The sequence below is a fragment of the Hyperolius riggenbachi genome, chromosome 3 (genome assembly GCF_040937935.1).
Source record: "Hyperolius riggenbachi isolate aHypRig1 chromosome 3, aHypRig1.pri, whole genome shotgun sequence".
Classification (NCBI taxonomy): domain Eukaryota; kingdom Metazoa; phylum Chordata; class Amphibia; order Anura; family Hyperoliidae; genus Hyperolius; species Hyperolius riggenbachi.
Window position 1 is genome coordinate 21,912,500 of NC_090648.1, and position 17,481 is coordinate 21,929,980.

General features: G+C 40.3%; 2 protein-coding genes across 2 annotated transcripts in view; both read right to left on the bottom strand.

The window, feature by feature from the left end:
• LOC137561923 (olfactory receptor 1500-like) overlaps positions 1 to 5,071 on the bottom strand; it is a 71,895-nt gene extending 66,824 nt beyond the window's left edge. The window contains exons 1-3 of the mRNA XM_068273269.1: positions 5,027 to 5,071; positions 2,368 to 2,554; positions 765 to 904 (exon numbers count right to left, since the gene is read on the bottom strand). Of these exons, the coding sequence (XP_068129370.1) occupies positions 765 to 904; positions 2,368 to 2,554; positions 5,027 to 5,071 (372 nt within the window). The remainder of the gene's footprint in view (positions 1 to 764; positions 905 to 2,367; positions 2,555 to 5,026) is intronic.
• Positions 5,072 to 14,555: 9,484 nt separating this feature from the next.
• The window catches only part of LOC137561925 (olfactory receptor 2A7-like), a 13,969-nt gene continuing 11,043 nt past the window's right edge, over positions 14,556 to 17,481 (bottom strand). Inside the window, exon 2 of the mRNA XM_068273270.1 lies at positions 14,556 to 15,485. Coding sequence (XP_068129371.1) covers positions 14,556 to 15,485 — 930 coding nt within the window. The remainder of the gene's footprint in view (positions 15,486 to 17,481) is intronic.

The window sequence follows — 17,481 nt, forward strand, 5'->3', positions numbered from 1 at the left end:
CGATTATTTAGTCCAACACAATGTGTCAGTGTCAGAGATCGTACAACAAAAGAGAAGAAACTTATCCTTTTTTAAGAAAAAAATTTATTTTTTTGTGAAAAGTTTTTCTTTTCTTTTTTTTTTTTTTTTTTAAAGGGGAACTTCAGCCTAAACAAATATACTGTCATTAAGTTACATTAGTTATGTTAATTAGAATAGATAGGTAATATAATCTCTTACCCACCCTGTTTTAAAAGAACAGTCAAATGTTTGTGATTCATGGGGACAGCCATCTTTGTCATGGGGGCAGCCATCTTTTTGGTTGAAAGGAGGTGACAGGGAGCAGGAGACACAGTTCCAACTGTCCTGTGTCCTGATCACCCCTCCCAGCTGCACACCCTAGGCTTCAAATGTCAAATTCAAAATGTTAAAAAAAAAAAAAATTGAACCAAAACAGCAGAACGAGAACAACAACATCAGAAATCCCATCATGCTTTGCCCGGATTCAGGGGCAAAATGCCCGGGCAGTTTTCTTCTGTACAGCTAAAAATGAGGCTTGTATAAGAGAAACAAAGTTCTGATGCTGTGAAACACCAGGCCTGTGAACCTTGCTGCATTGTGGAAAATAGCTGTTTACAGCTGTTTCCAACTGCCAAAAAACCATGCAGCAGCTACATCACCTGCCAGCAGTAAAAATCTTCAACAACAAAAAAAAAAAAAACAACAAAAAAAAAACCCCTCAGTCCACCCTACCGCCTACCCCCTGTCCCCTTCAACTGGCGGACCTCCTCCTCCACATTCGCCATATGCTGACGCATTTCAAGCATCTGCTGCTTCAGTAAGCGGATTTCCCGCTCATGCCTCCTCTTCGTCTTCGTCAGCCTCCTCACCTGGCCCCTCAGCCTCGTATATGTTGATAGAGGAACTGTAGAAAAAAATGTGCAAAATAGGTAAACCCAGCAATCCATCAACTTGTACATATTTCAATCTCATTGATCATCCCTAAAATTAAGAACCTGTAATGTAATACATATAACATAGCATTTACTTGCTTTTCCATAGTATGCAATGTTAATCATACAGTAAGAGAATTTTACCATAAAGCGGTGTCCTGGCTCTAAGCAGATAAGCCCTCTGGCTATGATGGCTGGGGCCAGGTGAGGAGGCTCTTGAGGAAGAAGGCCTGGGTGCAGAGGATCCCCGGGGCCGGGCAGTGCGGGTACCACTTGCAGCTGTAGTAAGGAGTAATGAATAATACAATTTAATCAAAATATATGATAAAATGGATAAAAAGTAATAACTTTATTGTTTGAACTACAATTACTTTTATTTCTATTTTCAAGTGAACTTTGATAAGGACCTTACTCTAAACACAGAAAAAAAAATCATATTCTTATTCCTTTAATGTATTTATTATACATGAAAGAATATGACTCTTCAATACAGTAAAATAAAACTAGGATAGGCTTTAAAGTGATCCTTTGCGGCTATTGCGGCCTCCGGGACGTAATAGTAGCATAGGGGGCGATATTTTTGCTGGGAACACGAAGAATCACTCGCGTTCCCAATGCCTGTCGGTTCCTGACAGCGAAACCGGAAGTGGTCGCCGTGGGGTCCAGGAGGATCTGAGCGAGGCGGCGAGGGCACCGATCGACTGCAGGGGGCTCAGGGAAGCCACAGTTGAGTCAAAATCTTTTTCTTTTTTTTTTACAGGCTTAAGGATCACTTTAAAGAGAGCACTTGGAACGCAGACTGGGGCAATGGTTCATCTTGTAGTAGGAATACGACCCTGGGCACACAGTCAAGATATCAATGGTGTGGCTCCGAGACAACTCTGTGTATGTTCTTGAGTGGCCCAGCAAGAGCTTAGGCTTCAATACGATTGAATAGCTCTGGAGAGATCTTTAAAAAAAATTGCTGTGCAACAAAGCCGGACCATCCACAAGGCAAACCTAGCCACTTGCCTAGGGCCTGGAGAGGATATAGGGTCCAGATGGACGACAGCACCTATCAAATTTTTCTAAAAAAAAAAATAAGTTAATTGATCATCAGTGGTTATCAAAAACCAATGTTAAGCCTAGGGGCCCATTTTTTTTAATAACTTTATTTGCATGAATGCAGTATAATCAGTACATATTGCACAAATATCATCACTATGCCCACACAGGAGCACAAAATAATATGTTTTAACCCATTTTGGAATAAGCCCCTAACAAAACAAAATGTGGGAAAAGTGCTGCACTGTGAATACCTTACGGATATATACTTTAACTGTACATACTGCACAACTCTATAGTATTCAGCCCATGGAATTATTTTTTAGGATAAATACATACAGCATATAAAACCCAAAATAGACATACATAAACTAATAGTTTGCTGACTTACATCCAATTTGAGCAACCACCCGCCTGAGCAGGTCCTGGTCCCTCCTCTTAAGGTCGCTCCATAACATTTGGACCTGCTTGGTGGTGAGGTCCCGCCGGTACTCGGCCCTCAGGATCCCCTGCACCCTTCTCACCACGTCCCTTTTCTCCCTCGGGGTGGTGAGGTCATACTGGCCTCTTGTAAATTCCTGGAAAAGAAATATTACAGTATTAATGACCACTGTATTATACCTTCATTAATTAAGAATCTTCTTACTTACAGCATAATGTAAAAGATTATAATATTATTCATAATGACAGTTTTCAAAAATTGTGGGAAGCAACCAACTATGACTTCGGGCAGATACTAGGGATCAACGATGACTAGTGCCACCTATAACTGCTGACATTGCTAGCCATAATAACTACATCATTTCATTTCATGTGTGATTGGACTGACAGAGAAGATCCTGTGACAGCAAGCATCAAATATATAATTGAATGGATTCCATGAACTGGCCGCGGCGTCTATAGACTTTGTGCCAGTTCATAGCCATGGGCGTCCGCACAAAATTTTCCAGGGGGGGGGTGCAAAAAGGCAGGGAAGAAGTGGTGCGCCGCAAATTTTAGAGAAGATGTGTGTGCCGAAAAACCTGAGGGTTATGTTGTGCGGCGCACGTACGCGCCGCCCCCAAAAATGGGTGCGGCCATGGACCAGAATGTGGGTGTGGCCATGGGTGGCGACAAATTTTCGTTTACTTAGCAATGTGGGACATTAGATTAGGACAGTGGTGGCGAAACTTTTGGAGGCCGAGTGCCCAAACTGCAACCCAAAAGTCAATTTATCTATCGCAAAGTGGCAACAGCAATTTAAAACTTCATACAAACGTTTTAACTCATACATGAACATTATTGAAAATCCAAGTTGCAAATAAACTGTGAAGATAAACAATTTCTTTCATCCTACTCCTGAAAAATGTATTCGTTTTTTAGAACCTCACAGTTTTATTTTCCGTTTTAAAAAGCAAAAATGTAGGTTTAATGCTATTGTCTCATAGGATAATGATTCAGCTTTTCCCAGAGGCCCCCAACAAGACAAATGTAGCAATCATGAGGCCCCCAAGAAATCATCAGGCTCCCAACAAGACACATTCAGCAATCTTGAGACCCCCAACAAGACAAATTCAGCAATCATGTTGCCCCCAACAAGACAAATTCAGCAATCATGAGGCCCCCAACAAATCATGAGGCCCCCAACAAGACATTCAGCAATCATGAGGCCCCCAACAAGACAAATTCAGCAGTCATGAGGCACATAAATAGACAGGATTTCACATAAATAGGCAGAATGCCCCCTTAATATGGTAGACACCTCTCACCTGGATTCTCAATTCTCCTCTACTGGCTGTTGTGCCTGGCAATACTGTTTTTTGTTGGATTGGGGATGACGTGCGGGCTGAAAGGCCTTGCGTGATGCTTGCCTGAAATGTGGCCCAAATTGCGATTTTTTTCCCTGCTAAAATGTGGCCTAAATTGAGTTTGTTTTCTGCTAAAATATGGCCCAAATTGCGTTTACTTTCTGCTGAAATGTGGCCCAAATTGCGCTTATTTTCTGCTGAAATGCAGCCCAAAGTGCGTTCATTTTCTGCTGAAATGTGGCCCAAAGTGCGTTTGTTTTCTGCTAAAATGTGGCCTAAATTGAGTTTGTTTTCTGCTAAAATATGGCCCAAATTGCGTTTACTTTCTGCTGAAATGTGGCCCAAATTGCGTTTATTTTCTGCTGAAATGCAGCCCAAAGTGCGTTCATTTTCTGCTGAAATGTGGCCCAAAGTGCGTTTGTTTTCTGCTAAAATGTGGCCTAAATTGAGTTTGTTTTCTGCTAAAATATGGCCCAAATTGCGTTTACTTTCTGCTGAAATGTGGCCCAAATTGCGTTTATTTTCTGCTGAAATGCAGCCCAAAGTGCGTTCATTTTCTGCTGAAATGTGGCCCAAAGTGCGTTTGTTTTCTGCTAAAATGTGGCCTAAATTGCGTTTGTTTTCTGCTAAAATTTGGCCTAAATTGCGTTTGTTTTCTGCTAAAATGTCTATATTTGCTGCTTTGGGGTTACGGTTACGCTCCACCCATACAATGTCATGACCACACCCATTTTTTGGCGGGGCGCCAAAAAATGGGCGTGGTCATGACATTGTATGGGCGGAGCGTAACCGTAACCCCAAAGCAGCAAATATAGACATTTTAGCAGAAAACAAACGCAATTTAGGCCAAATTTTAGCAGAAAACAAATGCAATTTAGGCCACATTTTAGCAGAAAACAAACGGGCCTGGGGGGCGTGTGCAGCGCGCATAGTGCGCCCCGCACTATGCGCGCCGCACACGCCCCCCAGGCCCGTTTTCCGGCGCGCTGCGACCCCCTCCCCAGCCGTCCACAGCCCACCCCCCACCTTCACTTGTCCCAGGTTGGAACCAGAAAAAACAGGTCACTGTAGTGAATATGTCTCACTCTACTATTAACAGTACTGCTACAAATGCAAAGTTACAGAGATAAACTAAAAACAATTCTCTACTACACTAACACCTATGATATCCTTTTACATGATGGGACATATAAAGATTAGAGAAATGCAGTCAGAAACAGTAGCCAAAAACTATACATTCTGTTAATAGATTGCTTAAGTTACCTCAATTAGCATCTCTTTCATCCTGAGGGGAATCTTAGGAGGCATGGTGGATGGTTGATGGCAGTGCTGCGTGTCTGTTGCCTGTGATGCGTCCTCTCCACGCGTTTGCCGGTGCCTGCTCTGGCCAACTTCCTTTCTCTACGCATCAGCCAATCAAAACTTCCGCTTGTGACGTACGCGTGTACGTACGCGTACGGGGGCAAAGTACGCATGCGCGCGCGCAGTAGTTGCAGAGCGGATACGCATGGTTGTACGCTTGCCGGCTACAACATACGCATCGTTGGCAATCCGGTGCGCGCATGCGCGGTACAATCACGGCTAACGCGTACAGAAAATCCGCATGCGAGCATAATGTTACGCATACGGCTACGATAGCTACGCGGAGATGCGAAGTTCAATGAGTAGATTACGTTATCCTTACGCGTAACGACGTAAGTGTACGCGTAATTACAGTGTTGTACCGTAGATAATTTCCTACGCCGTAACCGTAATTGCGTAATGCGTAATAGCGTAAAATTACGCGAAATGATCCGTAAGCGTAGATTTTTCCATTACGACCAGCACTGATGCATAGCTAACGACAAAATCGAAATGATCTCTCGTGTATGGGCTCTGTGGTATGAGTTCCAAGACTTTCCTGAATACAACATAGCAATGTCCCTCCCAACTTAGAATATTTCCACTTACACCTTTTCCTGCTGCTCTGCTCTCTCTGATGTTGACTTACTTAGCATTGAGCACTGGCTCCATACTCAAGTATCTACTTGACTATATTAGATAGAATATACAGTAGATGATGTCCTTCCTAACTTAGAATATTTCCTCATAGCTTAGGCCATGCACACTAAATAACCTAATTACGCACTGCTTGTACATATACTGTATACTCCCCCACCTCTTATTTCCACCCCATTCCTTTAGATTGTAAGCTCACAAGGGCAGGGCTCTCACCCTTTTGTGTCATGGACTGTTATTTATTTAATTGCTTGCACTCTGTTAGACATTTATACATTTTAGTCATCATGTTAAATCAAATTGTAATCAGCAGTGCTGTATCTTGTATCAGTGTTCATATTTGATGTATATCATTGTCTGTATCATTATGTATCCCTTGTTTGTTTTCTTACATTGTACAGCGCCACAGAATATGTTGGCGCTTTATAAATAATCCTACTAATATAATAAATGGGAAAGTTCGGATGTTTGGATGTTTGGATGTTTGGATGTTTGGATGTTTGTTACTCGATCACGCAAAAACGGCTGAACGGATTTTAATGAAATTTGGCACACACATAGTACATTACCTGGAATAAAGTATAGGATACTTTTTATTCCCATAACCAAAAAGAGACAAATACAAATTTCACTGGAAAATGTAAACTACAGACATTCTTACACTGTTACACTGGAGGTGTGTTTAGCTTCTAAGGGTAGAATGGTTAATTTGCATATATTCAGCAGTGTTGCACTGGGAGACATCTCAAGCTCACTCCAACCTGAATTATCGCAAATTCTTTCTGTTTTAAGAAAGCAAACTTTTGTTTTTCTTAACATCTTAGTAAGGGGGCTTTTAGGACCATTGTAGTCCCTTACACACTCCAATGAGTTCTGGGTCACCATGAGCTTGCTGGCCAGTCTGTTCCTCTCGGTGTTACAAGCCCTACTGCATAGAGCCAAATTAATCCATGCCATGCACTGATGAGGATCAAACAATCAAAAACAGTCTGTATGCATGTTGGATTATTATGCCTCTGTACAAATTAAGAAGCTGACACATCATTGCATTCCAGCAGTTCGGGAGGTGTGTTTAGCTTTTAAGGGTAGAATGATTAATTTGCATATATTCAGCAGTGATGCACTGGGAGACATCTCAAGCTCACTCCAACCTGAATTATCGCAAATTCTTTCTGTGTTAAGAAAGCAAACTTTTGTTTTTCTTACACTGTTAATGGTAGGGTTCTCAAAATTTGCACAGTTGGTCGATTTTCAAGGGGAATATTTCTGCTGTTCTTGCACTGTTAATGGCACAAGCCTCAAACCTGCCATTCTTGCACCTATTGGATTGTTTGGATGTTTGTTACTCGATCACGCAAAAACGGCTGAACGGATTTTAATGAAATTTGGCACACACATAGTACATTACCTAGAATAAAGTATAGGATACTTTTTATTCCCATAACCAAAAAGAGACAAATACAAATTTCACTGGAAAATGTAAACTGCAGCCACACTTACACTGTTACACTGGAGGTGTGTTTAGCTTCTAAGGGTAGAATGGTTAATTTGCATATATTCAGCAGTGATGCTCTGGGAGACAGCTCAAGCTCACTCCAACCTGAATTATCGCAAATTCTTTCTGTTCTAAGCAAGCAAACTTTTGTTTTTCTTAACATCTTAGTAAGGGGGCTTTTAGGACCATTGTAGTCCCTTACACACTCCAATGAGTTCTGGGTCACCATGAGCTTGCTGGTTAGTCTGTCCCTCTCGGTGTTACAAGCCCTACTGCATAGAGCCAAATTAATCTATGCCATGCACTGATGAAGATCAAACAATCCAGAACAGTCTGTATGTGTGTTGGATTATTATGGCTCTGTACAATTTAACAAGCTGACACATCATTGCATTCCAGTGGTTCTGGAGGTGTGTTTAGCTTCAATGGTTAATAAGCATATTTTCAGCAGTGATGCACTGGGAGACATCTCAAGCTCACTCCAACCTGAATTATCACAAATTCTTTCTGTTTTAAGAAAGCAAACTTTTGTTTTTCTTACACTGTTAATGGTAGGGTTCTCAAACTTTGCACAGTTGGTCGTTGGGTGACTGGGATTAATAATCAGAAAAGTGGTTGGAGCCTATAAAAGCCAATCAAATTTCACCTAATGATTTTCAAGGGGAATATTTACATTTCTGCCATTCTTGCACTGTTAATGGCACAAGCCTCAAACCTGGTATAGTTGATCATTGGGTGACTGGGGTTCAATTTCAGAAAGAGGGTGGAGCCACAAATAGCCAATCAGATTTGTTTCATTCCAATGCAAATTATTGTTGCCAAACACCGCAAAGCTCACAAACTTGGTAATTGAGTAATTGATTAATTGTGTGTTAGGGTTAGGAAAGTGGGCACAGCCAACACCAGCCAAATACATAAGCGGGCAACGCTGGGTCATAAGTGGGCGGAGACAAATACAAATTTTACTGGGAAAATGTAAACAGCAGCCATTCTTACACTGTTAATGGTAGGGTTCTCAAACTTTGCACAGTTGGTTACTGGGTGACTGGGGTTAATATTCAGAAAAGTGGGTGGAGCCTACAAAAAAACAATCAAAAATTACCTATTGATTTTTCAGGGGAATATTTCATTGCTGCCATTCTTGCACTGTTAATGGCACAAGCCTCAAACCTGGTACAGTTGATCATTGCGTGACGGGGGTTTAAATTTATATAAGGGAGTGGAGCCCCAAACAGCCAATCTGATTTGTTTCATTTTAATGCAGGTTATTGATGCCAAAGACCGCAAAGCTCACAAACTTGGTCATTGAGTAATTGAGTAATTGTGTGTTAGGGTTAGGAAAAGTGGGCGCAGCCAACACCAGCCAAATACATAATCGGGCAATGCCGGGTCATCAGTAGGTGGAGACAAATACAAATTTCACTGAGAAAATGTAAATTGCAGCAATTCTTACACTATTAATGGTAGGGTTCTCAAACTTTGCACAGTTGGTCACTGGGTGACTGAGATTAATATTCAGAAAAGTGGGTGGAGCCTACAAAAGCCAATCAAAATCCACCTATTAATCTTTAAGGGGAATATTTAATTGATGCCATTCTTGCACTGTTAATCACCTGTACCTGGTACAGTTGGCCATTGGGTGATTGGGGTTCTAATTCAGAAAAGGGGTGGAGCCACAGCCAATCAAATTTATTTTATTTCAATGCAAATTATTGATGCCAAAGACCGCAAAGCTCACAAACTTGGTCATTAAGTAATTTTGTGTTTGGGTTATAAAAAGTGGGCGGAGCTAGCACCAGCCAAATACATACCTGGGCAATGCCGAGTCTTCAGTGGGCGGAGACAAACACAAATTTCACTGGAAAATGTAAACTGCAGCCATTCTTACACTATTAATTGTGACGTTCTAAAACTTTGCACAGTTGGTCACTGGGTGACTGGGATTAATATTCAGAAAAGTGGGTGGAGCCTACAAAAAACAATCACAATTCACCTATTGATTTTCAAGGCAAACATTTAATTGCTGCCATTTTTGCACTGTTAATGGCACAAGCCTCAAACCTGGTACAGTTGATCATTGGGTGACTGGGGTTAAATATTTAGAAAAGGGGTGGGGCTACAAACAGCGAATCAGATGTGTTTCATTTCAATGAAAATTATTCATGCCAAAGACCACAAATCTCACAAACTTGGTCATTGACTATTGACAATTGTGTGTTAGGGTTAGAAAAAGTGGCCACAGCCAACAGCAGCCAAATACATACCCGGGAAGCATCAGGACATCAGTGGGTGGAGAAAAATAAAAATTGAACTGCCAGAATGTAAACTGCAGCCATTCTTACACTGTCTGTCAATGGCAGGGTTCTTAAGCTTTGCACAGTGGGTGACTGGGATTAATATTCAGAAAAGTAGGTGGAGCCTACAAAAGCTAATCAAAATTCACCTATTGATTTTCAAAGTAGTGGAGCCACAGCCAATTATTGATGCCAAAGACCGCAAAGCTCACAAACTAGGTAATTGTGTGTTAGGATTAGAAAAAGTGGACAGAGCTAACACTTGCCAATTTACATACCCGGGCAACGCCGGGCGACCAGCTAGTTAATAATAATAATAATAATAATAAAATGATCAGAACCTTGTCCAACTGTTCCAAGTTTTTCTATTTCTGTGTTATAATAATTTTTCTTACTCATTTTGTTCTGCAAAAGAAAATTCATGTACAACGGTGTAACGTGAGCAGGACTAATATACAAGCAATCTGTTGGTATACATGCCTGTAGCATAGTCTAACATCTGTTGACAAGATACCGTGTACACTGTCTATGTTTGCTTTTGAAATTTTGAAAACGTATATTTTCTGCATGGGTTCACACGACATGATAAGATATCTGCTTGTACTCTAATGTAACCCCTGTATTCTGTTTGTTTGAATTTTAATAAAATGTATTGAAACAGAAGGAGGTGTTGGGGAAGAGGATATTTGTAGCTGTGATGAACAGGGATGAGCAGAAACTACACCAGTGCGAATTTACGCATCATAGTTCGCATTTACGCATCGTAGTTCATAGGCGAAGTTTCAAAACTACGCTTACAAATTACGCCCACCATGCGTAGTTAACATGTGTATTGCGTAGTGAACTACGAATGCGTTACTCACGTCTAATTTTCTGCATGCGATTGTATGCTTACAAATTTACGCATTGGAAAGGGGAATGTACGCATAGAAGGGTTCCCGGTATGGGCATTTATAGAGAAATTAATGCGTACAATTTTCTGCATATGGGCATAAGTATTCGCATACACTACGTTTCGCACTACGCGTAATTGCGTATTTTAACGCGTATTCTACGAAATGCATACGATGCAAATATTTGTTTTCGAAGCCGTAGTTTGGCGAAACGTAATTGCGTAAAACTACGCGTATTTCCAGCGTAGCGAAGTTGGCTGACTACGACCATAAAACATATGATATACCCTATTAGAAAAGTAGTTAAAAATTAACTTTTATTATAAATTCATAAAAAAGTAATCAAATTGCTGATCATGTATTAATTGCGATTAAATTGACTGGAGGAAAGGTAGAGGGTCATTAAGACCATCCTCCTAGTTCACTGTAGTATTACTAAAACCCTACACCAAATTCAACATGTTTCATTTCCTTAATTGGAACCTTCGTCAGGAAAAGTGCGTACCCTAGTGATAGAGTGGTAAAGTGCTCAACATAGTAAATACATAGTATAAATCACATATTAAGAACTGATTAGCAACTAACAGAGTACTGGCCGCAACAGCAGGCTGCTGTTGCGGCCAGTACTCTGTTAGTTGCTAATCAGTTCTTAATATGTGATTTATACTATGTATTTACTATGTTGAGCACTTTACCACTCTATCACTAGGGTACGCACTTTTCCTGACGAAGTTTCCAATTAAGGAAATGAAACATGTTGAATTTGGTGTAGGGTTTTAGTAATACTACAGTGAACTAGGAGGATGGTCTTAATGACCCTCTACCTTTCCTCCAGTCAATTTAATCGCAATTAATACATGATCAGCAATTTGATTACTTTTTTATGAATTTATAATAAAAGTTAATTTTTAACTACTTTTCTAATAGGGTATATCATATGTTTTGTAGTATAATTCAGGTGTGTTTTTGACTACGACCATCCCTGGTGATGAAGGACTGTACATTTTGAAGGTTGTGTTAGGCAGTGGGAAATGAATGAATCAATCTAGGTAGTGTTTCTGCCAGTCATTATAAAGTAAGTAATATTGGTAGGTAGGTTATTAATAGGGGGAGGTTAGGGTTAGACATTATGCAGGATAAGGATGTTCTTTAGAAATAGCTGATAGATGGAAAAGAGCACCTAACCTCTTCAGGACCACAGGCTTTACGCCCCTTAAAGACCAGGCTATTTTTTACAAAAATAGCCACTGCAGCATTAAGGGCTCGCTGCAGGGCCGCACAGCTCAGCACACAAGTGATCCCCCCTTTTCTCCCCACCAACAGAGCTCTCCGTTGGTGGAGTCTGATTGCACCCCAGGTGTTTTTTTGTTTTTCTTAATAAATATGTATGTCTTTATTTTGTCAATATTCTTTACTATTTTTTCCCTATTCCCCCTCCCTCCTTCCACCAGCCAATCAGCGCGATCAGCTGTGATAGGCTTCAGCCTATCACAGCGGATCGCTTTTGTCCCTTTGGAGGGGACAGCTGAGTGACACGACTGTCCCCTGTACAGCGCTGCCTTAAATCGCAGCGCTGTATGTACTAAGTAGACGGTGCCGTCTAGTTTTACCATCTAATAGAGTCCTAGAGGCAATCCGCTCTGCCTACCAAGCAGGAGATGCACACGCAGCGTGCGCACGATCTCCTGCAAAAGCCAGCCCAGGGACTTTACATAGATCGTCATTAGGCGGTCCTGGGGCTGCCACTGTGGCCAAGCCCATTGGCGTGACACGGTCCTAGACTGGTTATGGTTAAATCCTTTTTTAATTGTGCCAGAATATCAGTAATGGGCATCTCTTTGCTAATATTTTATTGGCCTCAACTTAACACCTAAATAAAAAAAACCTAAAAATTATATGTACATGGGTTACAATACCAACGAGGAGCACACATTTCATATAATCACAATTTTGCATCATAATTTGCAATTACGATGCAAAATCGTAATGCAAAATTTTGGGGGAAAAATGTGGTTTGTTTTTCCTGTGACTGCAATTAGGAACCATTATTTTTCAATTACACATACTTTCACTGAATTTTTCAAAAAGACCTTGTAGTCTTTGAAATAAAAAACTAAATTAATAATGCAGAGTAAAAAAAGTTTTTAAAATGTAATTTTTCTGAGTTTAAAAAGCGTTTTTCTTTGCAGTGTTAAAATCAATTTTTCTCAAAAACGAGTTGGCTTTTTTGAAAAACTTTTTTTGCTTGTTCCCTGTTTTCCCCTTAACATATGTAGCAATGTTTTGGATTATAGCATTTATAGGGGCTTTGCTATTAACCGATAAATTCAGCACAAAATTTTGCATGAAGGATACCTTAGCTTTCATCATTTTTTCAAACCGTTAGTAGCAAGCATGTGCAGTGTGCAGTCTTCATTCCCACTGCTCCCCCCTGTTCTTCTCTGTACCCCTCCCTGATGTTGTAAAGGACCCTGGAGCTATTTATGGGTTGGCTAGGGTTTGTGAGCAGTGTGCAGGCATTGCCCGGCGATGTGCGTCCTTGATCACATGCCCATTGCCGGTAGTGCTCTATGCATGCACACTATGTAGTTGTGACTACATAGTGCACACATACGGATTGCTTTTGACAAGTACACGTGTCGCCGGGCAGTACCTGTGCACTGCTCACCATCCCTAACTGACCCGCTATTGGCTGAAGGGGGGCCTTTACAACATAACGGAGAGGGATAGAGAAGAACAGTGGGAGAAGTGAGTATGAATCCTTTTTTGAAAAGTGATGAGAGCTAAGTTATCCTTACGTAAAATTATAAATGGGTTACACAAAATCAATTGAATATCCAAATCATAATTACATATGGCCAAAATTGTTAACTTTTATGCAAAATTTTGTATAATTGTGATTGTGATAAGAACATTAACCACTTCACGACTGAGGGGTTTTACCCCCTGAGCACCAGAGCAATTTTCACCTTTCAGCGCTCCTTCAATTCATTCGTCTATAACTTTATCATTACTTATCACAATGAAATGAACTATATCTTTTTTTTTTGCCACCAATTAGGCTTTCTTTAGGTGGGACATTATGCCAAGAATTATTTTATTCTAAATGTGTTTTAATGGGAAAATAGGAAAAATGTGGGAAAAAATTAATTATTTTTCAGTTTTCGGCCATTATAGTTTTTAAATAATGCATGCTACTGTAATTAAAACCCATGAAATTTATTTGCCCTTTTGTCCCGGTTATAAAACCGTTTAAATTATGTCCCTATCACAATGTTTGGCCTCCAATATTTTATTTGGAAATAAAAGTGCATTTTTTTCAGTTTTGCGTCCATCCCTAATTACAAGCCCATAGTTTATAAAGTAACAGTGTTGTACCCTCCTGACATAAATATTTAAAAAATTCAGTCCCTAAGGTAACTATTTATGTATTTTTTTTAATTGTAAATTTTTAAATTTGTTTTTAATTACAAAAAAAAAAAAATGGGGAGTGTGGGAGGTAATGAGTTAATTTTTTGTGTATAATTAATTCATTTGTATGTGAAAAATGTTTAGGGTGTAGTTTTACTATTTGGCCACAAGATGGCCAAATAGTAAACTTTTTGTTTAATGCGACCTCCAAGCGTCCTTCCGAAAGCTTGGAGGAAGTAAAAGGAGGCTGGTAACGTGGTTTTTTTTCACAATGATCGCGCTGCTCATCGGAGAGCAGCGGATCATTGCGGGGCTTAGATCAACGAACGGGAATGGATTTTCCCGTTCATTGATCTCCGGGCGAGCGGGCGGCGGCGTGTTTACGAGCGGCCGGCAGTGTGTTTACAAGCGGGAGCGCGGGCAGCGGCGGGAGCGCGGAAAGTACGGATTTCTCCGCCCCTGGGGGTTAAAGGATGGAAAATGGGACAGAGAAATTCGTACGGGCGGGGGTAAAGTGGTTAAAATCAAACATTACCCATTGTTTAAATGTCTTTTTATTTTTAATATGCACCCATTTAATATCTTATTTACTTGTTCCCTTTGAAACAAAAAAAAAAAAAAACATGCTATTTTAGCTATAACACACACAAACCATAATTCCCCCCCCAGACATCTTTTTACCCATCTTTTGGCTTCTACCCCTAAAAGCCCAATGATGGTTTCATCTTTTCCAAGGCTTTCCTGATGTCTTGATTTCTAAGGCTGTAGATAATGGGATTTACCAAAGGAGTCAGCACAGTATATGACAAAGAGAGGAATTTATTTATGTTCAGTGTTTGCCCACCATTTGGGAGACCATAAATTCCAATTAGAATCCCATAAAACAGAATGACCACAGTCAGGTGAGAGCTACAAGTAGAGAACGTCTTCTGTCTTCCCGCCTTAGACTGGATCTTCAGAATAGCTAATATAATGCAGACGTAAGATGTTACGATTATTATAAACGGGATGACAACAAGTGGGATGCATAATAAAGACACTTCCAGCTGAATAATATATGTATCGGAACAAGACAATTTTAGAAGAGGAGCAAGGTCACAGAAAAAATGATCAATGATATTTGATCTGCAGTATTCTAATTTAGATAAGGTTATGGTGTCAATTAGTATAAGTGAGTAACTTATTATCCAAGAAATTATAGCTAATTTCTGACAGATCAATCTGTTTATTAACACGGGATAACGCAACGGGTAACAGATGGCCAAATATCGGTCATAAGACATCACGGTAAGGAGAAGACATTCTAATGTTTCTGTGGCACCAAAAATATAAAACTGGGTGATACAGCCAGAGAAAGCAATTGTCTCACCATCTTTTAGCAGGACAGGCAGCATATTGGGCACAATATTTGTGGTCAGCAATATATCATTTGTGGATAAATGTGTAAGAAAAAAGTACATTGGAGATTGCAAGATCTGGCTGTGTATTACCAGCACAATAATCAGGATGTTTACAAATAATGTCACACAATAAGCCACAACCAGAAGAGAAGAAAGTAGAATTCTTAGTTCTTTGCTACTGTTAAATCCCATTAGAAGAAAGTCAGTTATTAGAGTGTGGTTGTTGTTAACCTATTTTTGTAAAAAATATAATATAATAAAAATGAATAATAACAATAATAATAATAATAATAATAATAATAATAATAATAACAAGACAACATAGACACTGTATATATTTACCCCCATTTCTGCACAGATATTGTAGCATCTTTGAAGGTGAACGTACATGAGTGATCACCAGTGCTTCTGGCCATGCTCAGTAGTGGTCTTGCAGCTACAGGTTCTCATGTTCGATTATTAGCATAGGCACTGTCTGCATTGAAGTGGTGTGAAACTCTGACATAACATTCAATAAAAATGTGTTTTCCTACTTTGTATTACTCATACAGTTAGAATATTTGCTTTTGTGCACACTTAATATTGTCTGTTTACAAATTACACATTTCCAAAGTGTAGTTTTTCTTACCGTGAAAGCTGGCATTGCATTTTATTATTTTTCTGCTATAACTGCTTTTTATTATATGTTAAAATTTTCTAATGAGCTATTCTGAACACTGTGTGTGCCTGAAGCAGAGACAGTTTCTCGGAGAGTGTTTGTTTACATTCCAGTGTTGATACATTTGTGATTACCAAGTAAAAAAAGATACTGTTACCCCCAGTTTGGATGCAGAGTTGAAGCTGAATAGCAGGAGAAAGTGCTTTGTTTAATCATTTCAGTGATGTTCTGCTAGAATTTTTTTTTATACTGTTTAAATCTTTCATGACCATGTGAGGAAACTTTTCTCAATATAAAAACATGCTGACTCCAGGAAAACTGACTTATTGGAGACACACATAAACTTGTAGTGAGTGTTCATGGTTCCCTTAGTGGATTATTTCAGTATGTTTTTTTTTTTTTTTTTTTTGAGAAAGAGGCTTTTACATGGCCTTGAAATGATGAGATTTGCAATGAGATCTATTCCTTGATATTGGATTATCTTGTTGGGACTGGTCGCTTGATTATTTATTGTATACTTGGCATATTTAGGTGATACAGTTTTACTTCCTGAGGGTGCCCAGTCTAATGCCTAGTCTGAGGGTATCAGTCAGTTGTCCAGTCTGCTGTTCCATCTGATGATCTCCGATCTACTTCCAAGTCTGCTGCCTTGCCTCATGGTTTACAGTCTGCTGCCCAATCTCTTATTCTGCACTCACTTATTTTCCAGGCACAGAGCCTGGCATTCAGCGGTGGATGTGAGACTTCAGGTGCATGCACATCTACTGGGGGAGAAGACTAGCAGTGCCGTAGTAACAAAGGACAGCTCCATGGCAAAACCATTACTCCCCATTACCCAAAACCTGGAGCATTGCTCAGGTGAATAGCTTCTAATCATTTGAGCAATGCTCTTATGCTAGGTATTGTAACGATTGTGGAATTATTTCCATGGTCAGTGCACAAGATGCGCGCCGACACTGCGGAAATCCTCCACAAACGTCTGAATAACAGAACCCAGCTGTGGTGCAACGCACCTGTAGAGGGTAATTCCTGCCAGCAGATGGAGCTGTGGAGAGCAGAGGAACAACCCCTCTGTACTGCCCCAGATGCCAGATAGGAATTGTACGAGGGGCAGCAATACAGGGCAAGATAGGCCCTAGTAAAAGAGAGTGAGCACAGAGACAGAATGTATGTATGTCCACCAATCTAGTCGCCACCTGGCGACGGTGAACACACAACAGTGAAGACCAAGTGGGAAAGCGATCGCAGGAGATGGCGATTGCTAACAGCGACACAAGACTGAATAAATACAGAGATAGAATGTATGTATATCCACCAATCTAGTCGCCACCTGGCGACAGTGAACACACAACAGCGGAAACCCAGTGAGAAAGCTATCGCAAGAGATGGCGATTGCTAACAGTGACACAAGACTGAAATAGCACAGACCACATGTGTAACAAGAAAGACACATTAAATAACAATGATCAGAACGCCAAGGAAAATAACAAATGCATTCGCTAAGCCGCACGAAAAGCGCAACAGCGACAAAGCACGCTAATGGCGCGGTCACCGCATGAAAAGTGCAAC